The 18,412-nt window shown below is 44.4% G+C and overlaps 1 protein-coding gene across 3 annotated transcripts; it reads left to right on the top strand.

Moving 5' to 3' along the window:
• The first annotated feature begins 274 nt into the window (after positions 1-274).
• On the top strand, positions 275-17,119 carry mylk4a (myosin light chain kinase family, member 4a). 3 transcript variants are annotated; one of them, XM_062481285.1, is made up of 16 exons: positions 7,123-7,658; positions 7,830-7,976; positions 10,389-10,526; positions 10,765-10,861; positions 11,246-11,699; positions 11,811-12,142; positions 12,486-12,591; positions 13,483-13,576; positions 13,751-13,860; positions 14,027-14,168; positions 14,280-14,350; positions 14,490-14,618; positions 14,697-14,849; positions 14,970-15,048; positions 15,176-15,230; positions 15,457-17,119. In XM_062481285.1, the coding sequence occupies exons 1-15, from the start codon at positions 7,509-7,511 to the stop codon at positions 15,227-15,229; spliced, it is 2,256 nt and encodes a 751-aa protein (XP_062337269.1). In that variant the 5' UTR covers positions 7,123-7,508; the 3' UTR covers position 15,230; positions 15,457-17,119. The 3 variants fall into 3 exon arrangements, with proteins under 3 accessions (XP_062337270.1, XP_062337271.1, XP_062337269.1); XM_062481286.1 differs by lacking the exons at positions 7,123-7,658; positions 7,830-7,976 and adding an exon at positions 275-604; XM_062481287.1 differs by lacking the exons at positions 7,123-7,658; positions 7,830-7,976; positions 10,389-10,526 and adding an exon at positions 276-604.
• Positions 17,120-18,412: the final 1,293 nt, after the last annotated feature.

Raw genomic sequence — 18,412 nt, 5'->3', positions numbered from 1 at the left:
ACATCTGAAACAGTCATTCAATAGCGCGGGCTATTTACACCACTACGTCTCTACAGTTGCAGACAGGCCAGACCGTCTATCATCACAAATTGTGCCACCTAAATCCAATGTCCTCCATTCCATTTTCTGACTTCTGGTAGTTAGAGAGAAAGAGATAGGGAGCGAGAAAGAGAGAGAGAGAGATAGATTTAAGCACATCCCCCCTGACACCCTTTGCTGGCACCTGTCACTCTTTAGTCACATGGTTCAACTCGCCTGTCCTTTGGGGCCCTTTCTGAGGAGTGTTGAAGTGTTGGAGGTAAGGTCGTAAGTTTGGGCGTTCCTAGTCCAGGGAACCCTGTCTCCTAATCAGCCTACTGCCATCTCATACTACGAGCGAGTTCTCTCTCAGAGGTTAGAGAGGCCCTGAAGAGAGAAGATTCAAACCTGGACAGAAGAAGAAGAGGGTAAAGGGAAGTGAGAAACCATGAAGAGCTTCTTCAAGGGCAGGGACATGTGGCTAGTCAGCAGCTTGTGCGTGGTGGCGTCCTACCTCTGGTACAGGCTGTGGGATTTACTGTGCTACAGGAGCAAGCACAGAGCATCCATTCCATCTGACGTGCAGGTACAGGGGGCCTTTTCGTTTTGAATATGTCAACAGTGTGCTCTCAGTTTTTTTTATGATTTTTTTGGTAAAATGTACAGATGGCTTTGTCACGTGACCTGCGACGTGAGGTAGTTTGCTAATTGTTTGTCTGTTAGCTAAGCAGTCAGATGTAAAGTCAGATGTTCTCTCGTACCCTGTATTTAGCACATTCCCATTGTAGTTGTCAGTATATTTTAAATGCAACATATGTCTAGCACAGAAAATGTATACATTTTTGTAACTTCTATGGATTGACTCTTTATGTAGAGTATAACACATCAACAACTTTATTCCGAGGCTCCTAAGACATCAGACCTAAAGCACAGCACCTCAGCACTAAACATAACCACCAGTTCTTATAGCATGGTAGACCATGCACTAAACATAACCACCAGTTCTTATAGCATGGTAGACCATGCACTAAACATAACCACCAGTTCTTATAGCATGGTAGACCATGCACTAAACAGAACCACCAGTTCTTATAGCATGGTAGACCATGCACTAAACAGAACCACCAGTTCTTATAGCATGGTAGACCATGCACTAAACAGAACCACCAGTTCTTATAGCATGGTATACATTTTCACATAGGTCCATGTCAGCATTTGTGTGTGTAAACTACAGATCCATGTCTGAACAAGTTCCACTTTCAACAGCATCATTTGTCTCCGCTTGAAAAATAACATGCATCCTCTATCACGCAAACACTGGAAATAAAGCACATTTCTTTTCCTATCTATCTTACTTATATATAGTGTATTCAGTTGATCAATCTCATGATAGGTTGTGTTCTGTTGTAGCAAGCCACACAGTGGGGCCCCAATGTCTGATCCAGACAGTTTGGATGAGGAATTTTGGAATATCCCATTCCTACTCATTCCAAAATTACCTCTCTATCTCTTTCCTTATTATTTTCTCTACCTTTCTCCCAGTGTACACCGTGCTTTGAATGATTGTATTAAAAAATGAGTGAGTTGTAAAAATCATTGAGTTGTAAAAATGAGTGATTTACAGTTTGGATTTACAGTGAGTCATGATTGATATCTTAGGGATGTGCTGTTATCTAGGAGAGTTAACTGAGGCATGCACATTTTATATTCTTCTGCTAGTAGTCCTTCTGCCTATGACTGAGGTTTCCATCTAGCGCAAACAATCATTATTCCTTTTGTACTGACAGCTCAATGTTTATTGTTTAAATGAAATCCATGATCCATGTTGGATCTGGTGTGGAAAGCACACACTGTCCTTGTTTACCTTCCCCCAGTAGTTACCATGAGAAATGCAAGGTCACTTACATTAGTAGTCAAAGTTCTTTACTGGAGTACCTGAAGATAGAGGGGTTGGAACTAAGATGTTGTAGTTGTTACACCTTTATTTGATAAATGCAGACATATGTTAAGAAGCCCACATATTTGACCTGTACTGTATTCCAGTCGGTATGATAGAGAGCCATGCAGCTGCCTCACATGGCTGGTGGAGGGGCAGGTCCTGGAGACTGTTGAGTTCAGTGCAGGGAGCAAGAATGTTGTGCTCTGAAAGGCTGAGGTGTTTTATTATAGCATCAGGTGTCTTGTGATACTGTGCACACAATAGGACATTGTCAGCCCCCCTCCCCCATTAGGACTCTCGCGAAAACCACAGGAAACTAGTTTGCTTGTTAATCAGTGTCATAATTACAGTCAGCCCTGCCCATCAACATTCAGCAGAAATAGCTTCTAGGATATGTGATTGTAAGTCCCACTATATGTGTCCCTGTATCTTCACATTACCATCAGTCTCTTTGATTCCAGGCCTCATCCATTGGATCTGTATTGCAGTCATACATGAGTCCATTTGTGATGGTGAGTCCAGGCCCAGTAACCACTCACGGTATTGTGGTGTGTTATCTTCTGGAACATTCCTGAGCTAAATCTCAATTTGAATTTAATTAGTGAGCTCAACTCATAACAGCACAGGAACGTGTGTATGTGTACAACAGTAATCTGACTCATTTGAGGTATTTGTCAGCGAATAATTATGTCTCAATCTCTTCATAATAACTCAAAAAACACACACATATGTAATAATTATGAGTTTATATGGTAGTTTTTATTATAAGAAATATTGTCCTGATTGATTTTCTACGCAAGTACTGTACGCAGAAAGCTGTAGTAATACAGTAGACTGACTGGCACAGCTTGTACCCTACAGTGCGCAACCAGAGGCAGGGGCGCAATAAGATGGCTGCAGTTTTCTCATGTAAGACAGGGTGAGCTCTCAGTCGGACATCAAGCAGTGTCTCTGTGTGTGTTTCTAAAGTTTTGACTTAAGTACCTCTGTCATTCCAGGGGATTATAGATGTCCTTAGAGAGCAGTTAGTTATGTCTAGTAGGCCTACCACTAACCATTTACACATTGTATGTGTAACAAGGTTTTGTCTGTAATTGTTAAAAGGTAAACTTTAAAAGTAAAGCTGCAAGGCCATGGTGAAAATATGTTGTTCTTGTCAACTGTTGTTCTGTTTTTGTTATACCGTCCAGTTTCATTGACGAAAACTTCAAACGCAAAAATGTTCTTTGAGACAAGAGAGGAGATCCATCATCCTCTCATGTTTCCATTCCTGTAATGGTGTTTGAGAGACAGTCACTATAAATATATGTGACTAAGCCCTCTCTCTGTAACCATCCAGTCACTATGCATCCTTGCATGTCAGTCTGGAGGGTGTCCTCTGCTTAAAGATGCCTTCCTTCACAGACTCAATACGATATAAGAGTTGTTTTATGGAACACTAAACATGTATAATTGACAACCATCAAGCCTCAAGACTCAAAGTGTTGAGGCTTCCAGTCTCATGCACTGTATGCCGCCTGCCTGTTGGCCGTCCTACCGCCTGCCTGTGAGCGTCCGCCTGATGCAGAGCTCCCTCAAGTGTTCAAACAAAGCCATACAGGACAGAATGCGATCTACAGTGTTCATCATTTAAGATGTCGTTTTCAACCGACTTGAAAGCAGGTTGTTAGTGTTAAAATATCCTTGAAAAAATATGAGTCCACCCCTTCTTGTCTTATCATATATCTGTTTAGATTTTTTGTGTGTGATTTTTTACACTCAGCTGTGAACAGCAACACAAGTTGTGATCGTGATCCATCCTCCTGTTTCATCACCTAGAGGACATTGTATTCATTAGGCTCTGATCCTGAAAACATCTTGAGAATGATTCCAACTCAGAAGATCCGGCTAAGTGTTCCGGTGTGTTATGTGTACAAGGCTCAAGTGAGAGAGTACATGCACAACCTGAGAGGGGACGGGGACGGGGGGACGGGGACGGGGGACGGGGGGGGGGACGGGGGGGAGCGGAGGGTGAGGAGGGGGAGGGGAGGTGAGGTGGAGACGTCTAAGACGGTGGTGGGATGTGTTGACGTTGAGGCTTGTGTTTCCTGGCTGCCACTCACGTTTCTGCCCACTAGTTTCCAAGAGACTCAGCTAGCAGCCCGGGTGGTGTTAGAGAGGGGAGGAGGGGTGTGTGTGTGTGTGTGTGTCGCCCCTGACAGCACACGACCCTGGAGCGTCCCAGGACAGTCTGTTCTGGATGAGAGGCGCACTGCTCGGCGGTTTGTCCCTCTGCCAAACAAACCCCCTAATGCCACTCAGGTCACTATCCTCCAGAACTCCCTCTCTGGCTCCCTAGCACGGACTGTTAATACCGTTTCGATTGAGATGTGGTTAAAATGAACAGTATTTAGTATTTAACATAGCGTTAGGTTGCTGTGTTTGTCTGCCATGTTGTCTTACGGTGTTGTGTATTCAATACAGCAAAGCAACAGGTGGATATTGTTTCCTTTCTGCGTCTGACAATGATGTTGGTAAAAAAAAGAAGAGAGGATGACAGAAGTGTGCGGCCGCAATATCTATTTTTGTTATAAGCGCTATGTGTAATATCCATTTACTTGATACCAGATTTCAGCTGACCAAAGAGGACAGTTTGTTCCACAGATGAAGGGACCGACCCTCACAAACACACGCAGGGATAAAAACATGATTTTGTTCCGTTCCGTTTTGTCATGTCTGTGTGTGTGTGTGTACTTATGAGGGGAACAGTGGCTCAATGACTTACTGTCACATTAACGGAAACGTTACAACCCTGCACCGTTAGATGGCGGCAGCAGTCGTTCCGCTGGTTAGGACATAGCTCCACTTGGCACCACAGGTCTGCATGTGGAAAACGCGGGCAAGACTCCCGTTGTGGCTTCTGAGCTTCCATTGCTCATGTTTCACTGTAAAGTGTGAGTGATATAAACTCAACCTCTGGTTTGTGTAATGAGCACCATCGTAAGCCGTTTATATCTCACTGTAGACTTTAATGGCCTCACATTACCCCCTGCAGTGCTCAGAAAGAAGGGAATAGAGAGGGAATAGAGAGATATATTGTGTTTTTAGAGAAATACAGTATTAAATATTCATATTTCTATAGTTATGGTAAGAGTATTGGGTACCTGGTGTGTCTGCTACAAACAACAGTGGGATAAGCCCACATTTTGCACCATTTAACATCTGAAGTGTAGCGCCCCATCGGTATAGTATGTGTACAGTATGTCCCAATAGTTTCTTCAAAGTGGCAGTTGATTTACGCGCGATGCGTGCACATTGCTTCGGTTGCAGCCTTGACTTTCCCCTCATCAATCTCTGTGGATTCTTTTTAATTCTGTTCCTTCCATGAAAGCATTGCAATGCGTAAGGTAACCCTCCACGCCTCTCATAGTGACACAAGCTGAGCTGAGTGTCCGGCGTGGTCGAAATTGCCTCTCTGTCATCTGTTGGCGCCCAAGGACAGGTGTTGCCGCCCTCCCCCCCCCCCCCCCCCCCTGCTCAGTGATGCCTGGTTACGTTCCCATCTGCTACAGCCCGCCACAGAACACGAAAAAAAAAAAGGCAAAGTGTCAACCTCAGCTCACAGGGGGTATGAAGGGCACTAGAGGTCAGGCAGAACACTGGGCTGGACCCTCGCCCTCCCTTGCAAGCATGTCTACCTCCGTGCGAGACAGGAGAATAGAGTGAACCACCTTCCAAATCTCTCCCCCCCCCCCCCCCCCTTTCACAGGGCCAAACCTCCCCTGCGCCCCCCGTTGCTGGCCCCACATGCCCATGAAGCCCATTGGCCCATTTGGCCTGGCCTGCCTGAGCATGGTGAGTGCTGGGCTATTTTGGGTCAGGTCTGGGTGGCTTAGTTAGCAGTCTGTGCCTTCTTTGTGAGCTGCATGTTTCCCAGTGAGCTGGGTGCCTCCTTCACCACATCATCTGTCCATCTAGGAGGGCGGCATGAGTTAGCACATACGCAAACGTTTATCTGAAGCGGCCTCTTTGTTGAATTCAAGTGGTTAAGACTTAATGTCACATGTAAGTTAATACAGTACTTCCAAAATTGACGGAGGAATTTCATTTTGTTGACACAGGCTTGTTAGTACTAAATACCAGTCACCCAAGTAAATCGGTTGAAATGGAGCACAACAAAAACATCTAAAATTAAAACGTCTATCATTAAAACGTTTCTCTTTCCTTCTTCATTGGTGGTTTGAGGATTTGTTTTGACCGTTAATGCAAACAACATATGTCCACTACTACAACACGTTAAGCATAGTTTGATAGGTTTATAGGGTTCTTGGCTCAGGCTCAAATTTCAAACCCTAAGTTAAAATTGATCCGTAACTGTCTTAACTGTGTACGAGTAAGCATGTGCAAAGCCTTGAGCTGGATGGGTTTGTCAGTGGAGAGACACTATATTAATCAACCCTGTCAACCCTCTCTACTTTCAGGAGAGGGGCTGAAGATCTCTCCCAGAGACTACAACTGGTGTCACTTACCTATGCCACCGGGTACAAACCCAGCAGTGCAGGTGGCTTTGTACAATACTCCTAAATACACACAAGTGCAGGTAGATTCTGCAATAGTCTGATATTTGTTCAAAGAGGCTACTTTGAACACTGTACTGCATATGTGCTATAAGTTGACTGACAGATATCAATATACATAGCGGCCCCCGTTCCAAAACACAGCTGTTCATGAGCTTCTTTTAACCTGATTGTTTGATATTTAGAGTTGACCTTAACATGTCTATCACTGCTTATAAATAAAACCCCATGGCACCTCGTTCCCCTCCCTCTTTTGGGGAACACCTGTCAGGTATGTCGTGTGAGAGCGGCAAGCATGGCCGGCTGCGGTGACACGCATCCTCGTTCACGTGTGAACAATGACAAGAAACGTTGAAAAAAGGGCATCGTTACAGATGAAATTCCGCCCTGCCTCGAGGTGGAGTTGTGTACACTGGCCATTTTGACACTTGGCAGGCGGTAGACGATGGTGGGCTTAACATTGAAAGCCTCTCATGTGTCTCACAGCCCCCAGCAATGCCACCCCCCCCCCCCCCCCCCCCTCATAGCCTGGCCCCTGCTGACGCAGGTGGTTCCGTTTTACATTTAGGCAGAGTGACTTATCCCATTCTTAATACCATCCTGGTGGGGAGAGGGACAGCCACATTAGACAGTGGGTGCGAAAAGGAGGGACAATCTCATGATCCGATGACTCTTAGCATAGTGCAAGGGTGCTATACAAGGGATTAAGAGTTCTGTCTGTTGGAAGGTCAATTCCAACACTCCTCATTGGATCTTGGATTTATAGATTTTTGAGGAAACAATACGGTGAAATCCTTTTTTATCGGTTGTTGCCTGCGTTCGAGCTTTCAGATAAGCCTGTCTTTCCACTTGAAGAGGAGCACTGAAGGATAGAACTGGCTGCGTTTGTTGAAACCGTTTTTCCGTGTGTGCCGCGGACCTCGCTGGTCCTTCGTCTGTCTCGGCTGGGTGTCCTAACGTGATCCTGTCACACCTGTTCCAAGATTGTAAACACTATGGGGGACCTGAACGGCACCGGCTTTGACCTGATCCAGAACCGAATCGAATCTCTGAGCAGCAAGATGGACCGGCTCATCAACATCCAAGAGAAGGTCCTCAACAGGCTGGACGGAATGTCCCAAGACATCGACGGCATCGAAAGGGACGTGGAGACTCTCAAGGTCGACAAGGAGGAGATCCATGTCCCGTCCAGGGCTGTGATCCTGACCTCTGCCCAGTCGCAGAGCCAGGCCACGGGGGGAGAGGTGAGGGAAATGTGCCAGGAGATGAGCTCCATCATGTCTGCCGTCAACCAGCGCTCCCAGCAGCAGGCTCAGAAGCTGGAGGGGATGGAGAAGCTGGTCCTGGGCATCCAGCAGGTCATTGGCTTCATCGGGGAGACGGTGAAGAGCTCCAGGGTGATGGACCTGATGTTCAAAGGGCCGGCCGCGCGCAAGGCTCAAAGGCTCAAAGACAAAGGCAAGGTGAGAATCAAGAGGAAACATTTTTCTGCTTGAGGAACCAAGAAGGTTGACAAAGTGCATCCTTGAGGGCAAAGTTTAATATTTACAAACGTCAGTGCTGCAGAATCCATAGAAGCTGCATTCCATCATTGCTCAATGAAAAGGTTTTGGATGACGTCATATTGACTGTTAAATACAATATTGACATATTGTATTTAACACGTTAACATATATTGAGGTTGTCCAACAATGCCAGAGAAGGGGCTCCACGTGTTCGGTGCTACAACCGTTACACGCAGATTACACGCAGAAGCCTTATCTGGCACTTCATGTTCTTGGCACCACATGCCACATGTAAGTGATCAGAGCAGTCAAGCTCTGTCAAGAGTTCTATTTCCAAAGATCGCGGCTTGGCACAGGTTTACTGTTCCTTCTTCATCATAAGAAAGCAGGACAATGTGATTAATCAGCAACGCAGCAATGCAGATAGAGAAGAGCATTCATTCACTTTGTAGGTTCTTCATCGAACCCATCAGCATCCGAATCTGAGGAAGAGTGCAATTGCGTACTGGAGTATTTGAGTTAATAGTTGATCATTAGCAAACAAATACGTAATCTTATTTGCACAAGCTGCACCACTTTAAAAACCCACATTTAACTCCTGTCCTGTACTGTATGCCTACCAGCTGTAATGTGGCCTCACAGGCATGTGACATGCTCTGGGACCCCCTGGAGGGCATGGGAGGGCCACTACGGGGCCACAGGTGGAGTATTATGGGCCATGTTTGGTTAGGCTGAATGTGGATCTGGTCTCAGTCTGTTTGTGGCTAAAAAGGGCCTGAATGTAAGAAGTCAAATGTCCAAAACTTGTGATGAGCTCTTTTGAGTCTATCCACATGGTGACACGTTATGTGCTATCTCGAACCTTTTTTCCCCGCACAGTAAGAATCTCATTCGTCTCTCATAATTGTCCTATTTTGGGTGTTGACCTATTTTGTGGAGAGCTATTGCTGGTGTTAAGTTCACTCACCTGTGCATCAACATCTCAAGCATGTATGTGAGTGTAAGTGCTGCTATGGTTACTGTGCCCCACAACAGTTGCTCTAGTAAAGGTCCAGTCTTTATCGTGTGTGCTATGTTTTAGCGAGGTTGGCACCGATTCAGAGGTGAGAGTCTGAAAATAAGATTCTTTTTTAGGTGCATGGTCATCCTATGGGATGGAGTAGAGTCTAGCTCCATAGTTATTCGATTCTCCCATCTTCTTTACTAGGCCCTCAACCAACTACTGTGTGTTTTAAGCTCAAACCTGTCGGGACTAACTCTAACAACTTCAATGACCACTTGTGGTCGCTAGTCCAGTGCTCACAGGAACAGGTGGACAGGGACTCAGACAGGGAAGAATCTGATGGTCAGTGAGTGCCACGCTGGCATTAAAACCAAAGGCTGGACTTAAATATACCACAAAGCCCAAATGTCATCACATTCCACTGAGTGTAGATACCAGAAGGGGGGGCTGTTTTAATGACAGGAGAGAACCCGGCAAGGACATTGAGAGGAATAGCCCTCTTATAAGGATGAATGTTTTCCCAGTAGAAGTGAGGAAGAGCTGTTATTGGTGTAATCAGATTAGGTATTACGTATATTTAAGCTGCTATGTATATCCTGAAATATCATTACCGTGGTCACACATTATTTCCATGCAGTCGAACACATACATATGTAACGGCTACTGAGTGACTCAAAATGTCAGGAATCCATGTGGTCGTCACTGCTCGCGTCACATGTTGCCTCCACCTTCTGGGGTGTGAGAAGTCTGGCTAGCGACACCAGCTACTTTAGCCTCTACACCGCCCCCCAGCTCCCATCCTCCGACTTTTCCTCTGGCTGCCGTCACTGTGGAAACCCCATACTCAAAACATCTCCCCTGCTTTACCAACAGCCAGTGTTTACCTCCACACAGCGCTGTGTGCGTAGGAAAGACACGCTCAACGGACCTCCTTGATTTGGACCTGCTCATAAAAGGAGTGTGTCATCGAGTCCCTCTGGGTTGAGTTGGAGTAATATTTTCCGCTCAGGGCCGACATTGCGTTCCACTGACTGTGACAAGTGATAAGCTATAAACTCACAGCCTTGCACCTCTATGGACATCCATCCACTATGAATATTCAGAGGCAGGACTTTACACATCCAACTTTGTCTGCGCATTGAAATCAGGTACATAGTACTTTCAGGAACACAGCAACTGATAAATTGTTTTATAGGCCATTACATGTGGCCGTTTAGCCTTTCCATCACAACTAAATGTTCCGTATCACGTCATATATTCTACTGTTTATCCTCCTCGTGTCTCCTTCCAGACCTCTGGGCTTTAACCCTCATCCCTAATCAATGCCTGCCAACCTATCATGCACTGCCATCTTGTCTCTTTAACAGAAAACTCCCACTACTAAAGCCTCTAAAGGGACTCAAGAAATAACTCCTGCATGTGAACCCACTCCACCGGAGCCCACTCACAAGATAAACCTCCACGGACCAAAACATTACATCTCCTCCCGCAAAATCGGCAACTTTGTAGGTTTTTTGTCGTTCCGAATGCCAGTTGTCATATGGCATTTTGACATTCTTGAGCCATCTCATGAATGCGCCTTAAAAAAAAGGCGAGGTTTACAACATTGTATGTACAGCACTGTTCTCTGTGAAGATCTAAAGCGTTTCACAATTTCTGTACTACAGTATTCACAATTAAAAAAAGACATTAACCATTGTTCCTCTCTCTTTATCTTCATTTTCTTTGTCTGTTGTTGCGTAGCTGAAAGACAACAAGGGTAAGGATGGAAAAGACAAGTCCCGTCTGAGCCTGAAAGGTCTGAAAGCGCAGAAGAAGAAGAAGCCTCCAGATCCTGCAGGTGCTCACATCCAGAACATTCTACACACTCAAGTCAACGGGAGTTTGCACCACACAGACCTGAACACACAAATCACTCGATAGACACACAGTAACAACAAAAGGAAACAGGGATAAAAGTTCCCTTCCACTTAAAAGCAGCAAGATAGTCACAATGGCCTTCCTGTAGAAATAAACAACAGTGGTCTAGTAGTACAAAATGATACAAGAGCATTGATTAAAAGGTCAGGTTAAAATATTACACCACCAATCCTTATTTACTATCAGTATTACACTTAGACAACAATACTTAGGTTGTTTCAGCAACCTCGAGACATGGCAAATAACTTCACAAAGGCGGTTGACATGTAATAAATCAACTGCTGCGCTGTTTGAATCTTGGCAGATACCATCTCCCTGAAGAAGCAGGCTTTGCTGCTGGAAGAGGTGCAGAAGCTCAACCGGGAAAATGCTGAGAGATCAGACCCTAATCTCCCCCCTGGACTCCTGGACCTGGAGGCTGGGGGGGCCCTGGAGCCAGAGCGGGGCTCCCCTAGCCCCAACTTGCTCGACTTCATCCTGGAGGTCCCCAAGGCTCCTGTGGCAGAAGAGGAGGAGGAAGAGGACCCAGGTGACGGGCTGAAGGAGGGCGTTACAGAGGTGTCTGCTTCAGTGGACGAGACAGATCTCCGCGAATGCAAGCTCAGTGAGGTGGATGTTCTGAAGGAGAAAGAGGAGAAACAGAAGGAGGAGGAGATCAAGGCTAACGCTTCCTCCGAAGACGCCTCAGAACCTGTCATACTGCCGGAGCTCCCTGTTAGTCCCCATACTCAAAACGAGACAGACTCCATTCCTGACAGGTACTCCTAATCCATTCACTCTCTGTATTAATCACCCCATATCATTGTCTCTTCGCCTTGCCGTATCGATGTGTGTGTCCGCTTTTCTCACCTCTGAAACGTCTACTTCAGCCGTGAAGACAACAAAAGTGCCTTCCCATCTCTGGAGGCCGAGCTGGACCAGATGGCGGAGGTCAACGCCAGTAGCAAGCGGCGGGGCACTGAGGAGGACCTCAGCGTGGAGGACCACAAGAAGAGTCGGGTGGAGCGCGGAGAGGAAGAGGAGGAGCAGAGGGAGGAGGACACGGAGGAGAAGGAAGAGCAGCGTGCCGAGTCTGAAGGCTGGGGGGTCTTCAAGGCAGATGGAGTTGAAATCCGGGTGAAGCTGAAGGAGATGCTGGAGAAAGAACAGGAGGAAGACACAGAAGGGGAAGACGATGTCAATGTCGAACGGTTCTTTATCGGTGAGTCCCTGGTTTCTTCGTGAGTAATGCACATGATAGAGGGGCCAGACACAGACTGTACTTAATAGCCACTGAAGTCGTTTGCTCCTACTTGTTCTCTGCGTTGCTGTAGGTGTACCAGCATGCTCACTGGCAGTTTGACAGGCAGTTACACATCAGAAGTGTATCATGCTTACCGCAGTGTGTTAGCAGGCCTGGGTGCTAACGTGATTATGACAATCATGAGGTAGCATTTCTGATGCCACATGCCTCTCATTAAACAACCAAGGCTTCCATCTTCTCACCTTTCAGTCTCACTCTCCCGTTTTCCTTTTTTTGCCCCTTTGTCCAAATATCTTTTTAGACACTGCTCCCCCTCCGGCTGCTCCATTCAACCACCGGATAGTGTCTGCCAAACCCAACCAGATCAATAACTTCTACACCATCAACCGACAGGAGATCCTAGGGGGGTGAGGCTTCCATCGATGGATTTTATTGTCAACTTCAGCTTTGGTTCATTCAAAATAAACCTACAACACAGTTTCTTATATACTAGTGTAATAATTGGACCAATACGCTGTTCTTATTGGTCCAGAAGACGTTCTCAAAAGTTAATAAATCCGTTTGTATACCTCCTGAAGGTTTGCAGAGGTAAATAAACGTTTTTACGGACCGAGCAACAAGCGGTTATTGAAGCTCCACAGAGTTGTTGATATGTTGCCTTGGAGATGTAGTGACGTCCCCAGTGCAAGTGCAGCTGATTGCTCTGACAACATGGCGTCTGCAGACCTGTTGAGGAGTAAACATTTGCAGTTTATCAGACTAGGCAAATGCAGAGAACAAGGTTCTCAACCACCGGCAAAGACTAATTGTGTAACCCTCTCCCTCTTCTCCTCTCACCTTGTTCATAGCTTCAGAGTCAGCCCAGTTATTTTTACTCCAGGCTTTCAGGGCATGTGAAACCATACTCCTACTGCCAGCTGGTAGCTAATCACTAAGTGTTAATCCAGCTCTTCAAAGAGACGCCCTCACTCCCATTTAATGGAAAAGAAGAAAACACAACACTGTTCCAAAACGTTGGCACTTTCTCGTATGTAAAGTGATCTTATTTCGAGTTCAAGGACATTGAACCGTGACAGATATCACTATCAGTGCTAATTCATAGGGTCATTTGCCCAGAGTGTAACATTGTAGGATTTGCAGCTTACAGGTGATAGTTTTGGCATCTCTTTAGACTGGCGCCTGTAGGGGAGTACAATGACATGGAAAGGTGACATTATAAACCGAAAAATGAGATAGACAGACGTCATTCAGACACTTGTACTACTTTTGGACTAATTTGCCTCTCTTTCCATTCTAAGGGGTCGTTTTGGCCAGGTGCACAAATGCATCGAAAACTCCTCTGGACTCACCCTGGCAGCCAAGATCATCAAGGCCAGAAGTCAGAAAGAGAAGGTACAAAAACAGCCTGTGATCATGACTGCTGAAATACTACAACAGTAGTTACATTAAAAGGGGAGAGTCCTCCACTGGACACCTTTCTCCAAAGTCAGTCACTCCAAAGAGGTGAATGGACTGTTCTCTCTGCATCTCGGTGAGGTGATACCTGTGTGCGTGTGTGCTTGGCAGGACGTGGTGAAGAACGAGATCCAAGTCATGAATCAGCTGGATCACGCCAACCTGATCCAGCTCTACGCTGCCTACGAATCCAGGAATGACATCATCCTCGTGCTCGAATTGTACGTTTTCAAACTCCCAAAACAATTGGTTTATGCTTTACATATATAACCAATGCTAGACAGTCCAACTTTGATTGAAGAGAATCCAAAAATGTGAGGATTTGAAGGGGGATTTGGATAAGTTGCACACACTGATTCCCAAACGTTGTGTTTGTCTGATCTGCAGTGTGGATGGAGGCGAACTCTTTGACAGGATCATTGATGAGAACTACACCTTAAAGGAGCTGGACACGGTGGTTTTCATCCGGCAGATCTGTGAGGGCCTCCAGCACATGCACAAGATGTACATCCTCCACCTCGACCTGAAGGTAACCACAACCACACTTTAGGAATATAGATTGTATGCATGCAGGGCAGTATCTATTTTGTCTCCTTTTGTCAAACGGAATCCTTAAATCCTTCCTTTGTGTTCATTTCAGCCTGAGAACATACTATGTGTGAGCAGGGTCACAAATAAAATCAAGATCATCGACTTTGGCCTTGCCAGAATGTAGGTCCCCACTTGCAGTCAGTAATACTTTTCACTTGTGTTGCTTGTGTTGACTTATCGAACACGTTGAAATATGTGATTTATACACCCATTTCTACACCCAGTGACTCTCAGAATGACGGTAATTCTCCTCTCGCAGATACAAGCCCAGGGAGAAGTTACGAGTGAACTTCGGCACTCCAGAGTTCCTGGCTCCAGAGGTGATAAACTACGACTTTGTTTCCTTCAACACAGACATGTGGAGTCTGGGAGTCATTGCATACATGCTGTAAGTGTAGACAGACGTGCACACACACGGAGGTCCAGTTTGAACGCACACACACTAAAGACGTCCTCTCTTCTCCAGCCTCAGCGGTCTTTGTCCTTTCCTGGGGGACGATGACAACGAGACTCTGAACAACATTCTGGCCTGTCAGTGGAACTTTGATGAAGAGGAGTTTTTACACATCTCCGACCAGGCCAAGGACTTCATCTCCAAGCTCCTCGTCATCAACAAAAGGTGTTTTTCTTCTGCTTGACGGGACTGCCTGTCTGTTCGTCCCACTGTCCCCCCTCCAAGAGACTGTACATCAAGATGATGCATGAACCACTGCCTGTGTTTGTTTGTGTTTATCTGCAGCTGGAGGATAGGAGCCTCAGAGGCCTTGAGGCATCCTTGGCTCTCTGACTCGGCCCTCCATCACCGGCTCCATGAAAAGGTACAGTCCTACGTTGCGGTGGTGCAGTGATATTTACAGATGGAGTGAGTCTCCATTTTGTATCACCCGTAGCAAGTTGGTATTAACTAGCTTTGTGGTAATTGCCTTTTTCGCTGTCTTTTTACAGAAGACAATGTGCCGTTCCCGCCGGTCCTCATGCGTGCCTCCTACAGATAGTTGAGGTGAGTGTCGTTCATACGTGAACACATTGCCAACTCTGTTTAGTAAATAAAAAATGTTTTAGCTGCCGTCGTACATCGTTGTAGTTCAACATTACAAATAGTACCCCATCATGTCCACCAGGGGGCAGCAAGACACAGTGTTTGCGCAACGAGGCACGAGAATCTCGGCGTTGCACATTGTCCTGGTTGAAACTGATCTCTTTCATCCATGTTCTGTCTCGATCAGCGCGACGACTTGATTGCCCTAGCTGTGGCCAACTGGACCAATCCTGCTGTCCTCCTGTAAGATCACCTGCGCATCTGTGAAGATGATAATGTGTTATCACATTATCTTTGATCAAGTAACTGCATGGCAATCAAGTATTATGTCAATGTATAAATGAAATTGTATCAAAAGATTGAAGAAAAATACATTGCTATTAATTGCAGTAGATTTGTGGTTTGATTATTCTTATTATGAGTAAATTGGAGGTTTGTTTTTGTTTTAAGCCCTACAGCAGATCGTCTGATAGTTCTGCAATGACTTCAGTGATTCTTCCCTTACATAGATTAGACATCCAGTTTACATTTACCTTTTAGATATTTAGCAGTCTCTTTTTATCCAAACTGATGTACAAATAAAACATGCTCCACAAGGAAGTGGAGCAGATAATCATAGGCAAGAAGTGCACATTTCTCTACCTTTTGCTTTCTATTCTTGTTAGACACAAAGGATGACAAGGAATGTGGTATGCTATGATGATAATGTGTGGATTGTGTTCAGAGGTTCAGTACTGTTCTCCACATGGCACTGTGGAATGATGTAAGAGTATGTACATTAAGGAGTTTTCCTCTCAACTTGACTGATTTCGTTTTTTGGTTGTTTTTAAGCATTTGACATCCACCTTAATTTATAATAAAGGATACTGCGTTCAAGCAAGGAACTGAATAAAGATATTTCTAGGTCTCTGAGGCCATACAGCCCATGTCAGGTTTGTAAAATATGTATTTCAGTTTTCTGTTTTCATAAGCTGTAGGTGCACTTTATATTGTTATTTATTTGAACATTTCTTTTTCAATTTAGCTAATCCTAGCAGTCAAGAAATATTATGTGTTAGAATTTGTACATTTGTTGTCATGTCCTATATTTTTTCATTCTTCTGTCTGTGTGTATGGAAAAAATATTTTTACTTTATATTAAAATAATTCAAGTCTTATGATTCTCCATATTCTTTTAATCGTTCATTTGTATTTGTGTCAATATCAAAACGTTTTTGACTGTTGTGTAATCTTGCTTGCATGAGCTCAATATTAAAATCAATACATACTCAAACAACATATTTAGAAATGTAAAAAAATATGTGCTTATTGACTTGCACTTATAAACAGTTTTGTCTCTTGTAATTTGTATTAAATGTTTGAATGCATGTAATTGTGTTTTAATGTAATCCAATGTACTTGTAATTGTTCATGCTACCTTCCATGAAGGGTTACTGTAGCTGTTGTATACTACCTATGAATTATTAGTTACCATTTGAAAGTGGAGTAAAGAAACATTCAACATTAGATATTTGTCATTTTTATTAAATATTTTCTTTTCTTATAGTTTTTATTTGTGTAGACTGTGTGGAATTACTTGATTTCATAGTTGCTACTTGTTTTTAACAATTGGATTCTTTGTAAACACAAAACAACATAACATGGTTAGTCCTCAACAATGGGTAAAACCAAGACAATTCTGTGTGCTTGTTGGGGTGTGTAGCAAGTCAAAACATTTAATAAACATAGCATAACATCTAAATCTTCTTCTTACAAATTGTATTATTTGGGATTTTGGAGAAAACACTTCTGTGAAGTACCTTTGTGGAACTTGTTCTTGTGACTCAAACAGTGAAATAAACATATTAATGAACACATCCTATGTCATATCTTCATTAGGCTAATTATGTACATTGTATATTGTGGTAAGATATACTCTTATTCTACTCTTAATGAAAGTATTTAAAAAACTAGACTGCATGTGTTTGTCATTGAACAAATACAATGTGCCATCAAGAATAAACCCTTGACTGGTGAACTCTCCGCCTTCAGACGAGTATGGACAGAGAAACAAGGGTCCTGACCCCTAGAGAGATGAATGATATGTGATGTGTGGATTAGCTTCAACCCTTTGCCCCCATAATACCCAAAGGCAAAGATCTTAGCAAATCCAGTTTATCCATCCGTGGAATTTCACTTTTGAAATATCTCAAGAAACCAACCCTTGAAAAAGATCTGTTCCGATTTAAGCTTGGAATGAAAACAAACCTTGTTCATGATGACTTGTGTTTTAAAGGTTAAAAGGTTATTTGCGAGTGGTCAAGCATCAGGCTGACTCACAATCACTTTATATTTATAATTTCCCTGCTATGTTGGACATTTACACATTGCGAATCATGTAGTTTCTTAGCAAAGACACACACACACACACACCAGACACACATGTGCATCCATTCAAGATGGAAAGCTCAGATGATTCTGGAAGCCTAATTAAAAGCAACTGAGGGAGCCAGTGTGTGCGATACAGTTTGTTCACCTGAGAAAATAAACGTAATACTGGAGTTTGTGGGCTGGTGCTGGTGGTGGGGGTGGTTTAGCTGAGCTATGTTGGGAAAAAGTGGGAATAAGGGATTTTAACAAGGGTCAGAAGAAGGGCTGAGAAACAGAGAGACAGGAGAAGGGATACTGTGAGAAAGGGTTAGAGTGCAAACATGAAGGACACCCTATGCAAACATGTTTTTGCCAATGTCTTCATTGTGAACACGTATTTCAAATGATAGAATTGGACTCTTTCACTTGGAGAAGAGGAAAAACAGAGCACACATACTTGTGATTATATATAGCTGACAGGCTATGTCCTTCGGGTGGCTGTGATTGACAGGTCAAAGGTCCTTTACGGTATCTTAGATCTCACTGCCCAACTAATAAAATCCACACAATCACCTTCTTATCCTCTTGATCCATTTCTGCTATCTCAGTGTGTTTTCCCATCATCAGGATTTCAATTGGGCTTACGAAAATGTTGCCTGGGAAGGGCCGGCCTTGGCATTCAGCTTCAGTTGAGTTCTGTACCACACAGGGAGAAATAATCAAATGACAACAATCAATCCTGTACGCTCCAACACTCAGACCGCGCCCCAGGCAGCGACAGGCCTGCTGGGCTC

Source organism: Osmerus eperlanus, chromosome 16 (assembly GCF_963692335.1).
Source record: "Osmerus eperlanus chromosome 16, fOsmEpe2.1, whole genome shotgun sequence".
NCBI classification, from domain to species: domain Eukaryota; kingdom Metazoa; phylum Chordata; class Actinopteri; order Osmeriformes; family Osmeridae; genus Osmerus; species Osmerus eperlanus.
The sequence above is the reverse complement of the archived record's forward strand: the minus strand, read 5'-3'. Positions and strand labels throughout refer to the sequence as shown.

Bases quoted from the DNA above. Each gene is read 5' to 3' on its own strand.
- mylk4a (XM_062481285.1), top strand. From the start codon at position 7,509: ATGGGGGACCTGAACGGCACCGGCTTTGACCTGATCCAGAACCGAATC. The intron at 12,143-12,485 runs GTGAGTCCCTGG...ATATCTTTTTAG, and splicing joins TGTCGAACGGTTCTTTATCG to ACACTGCTCCCCCTCCGGCT. The intron at 15,049-15,175 runs GTACAGTCCTAC...GTCTTTTTACAG, and splicing joins ATCACCGGCTCCATGAAAAG to AAGACAATGTGCCGTTCCCG.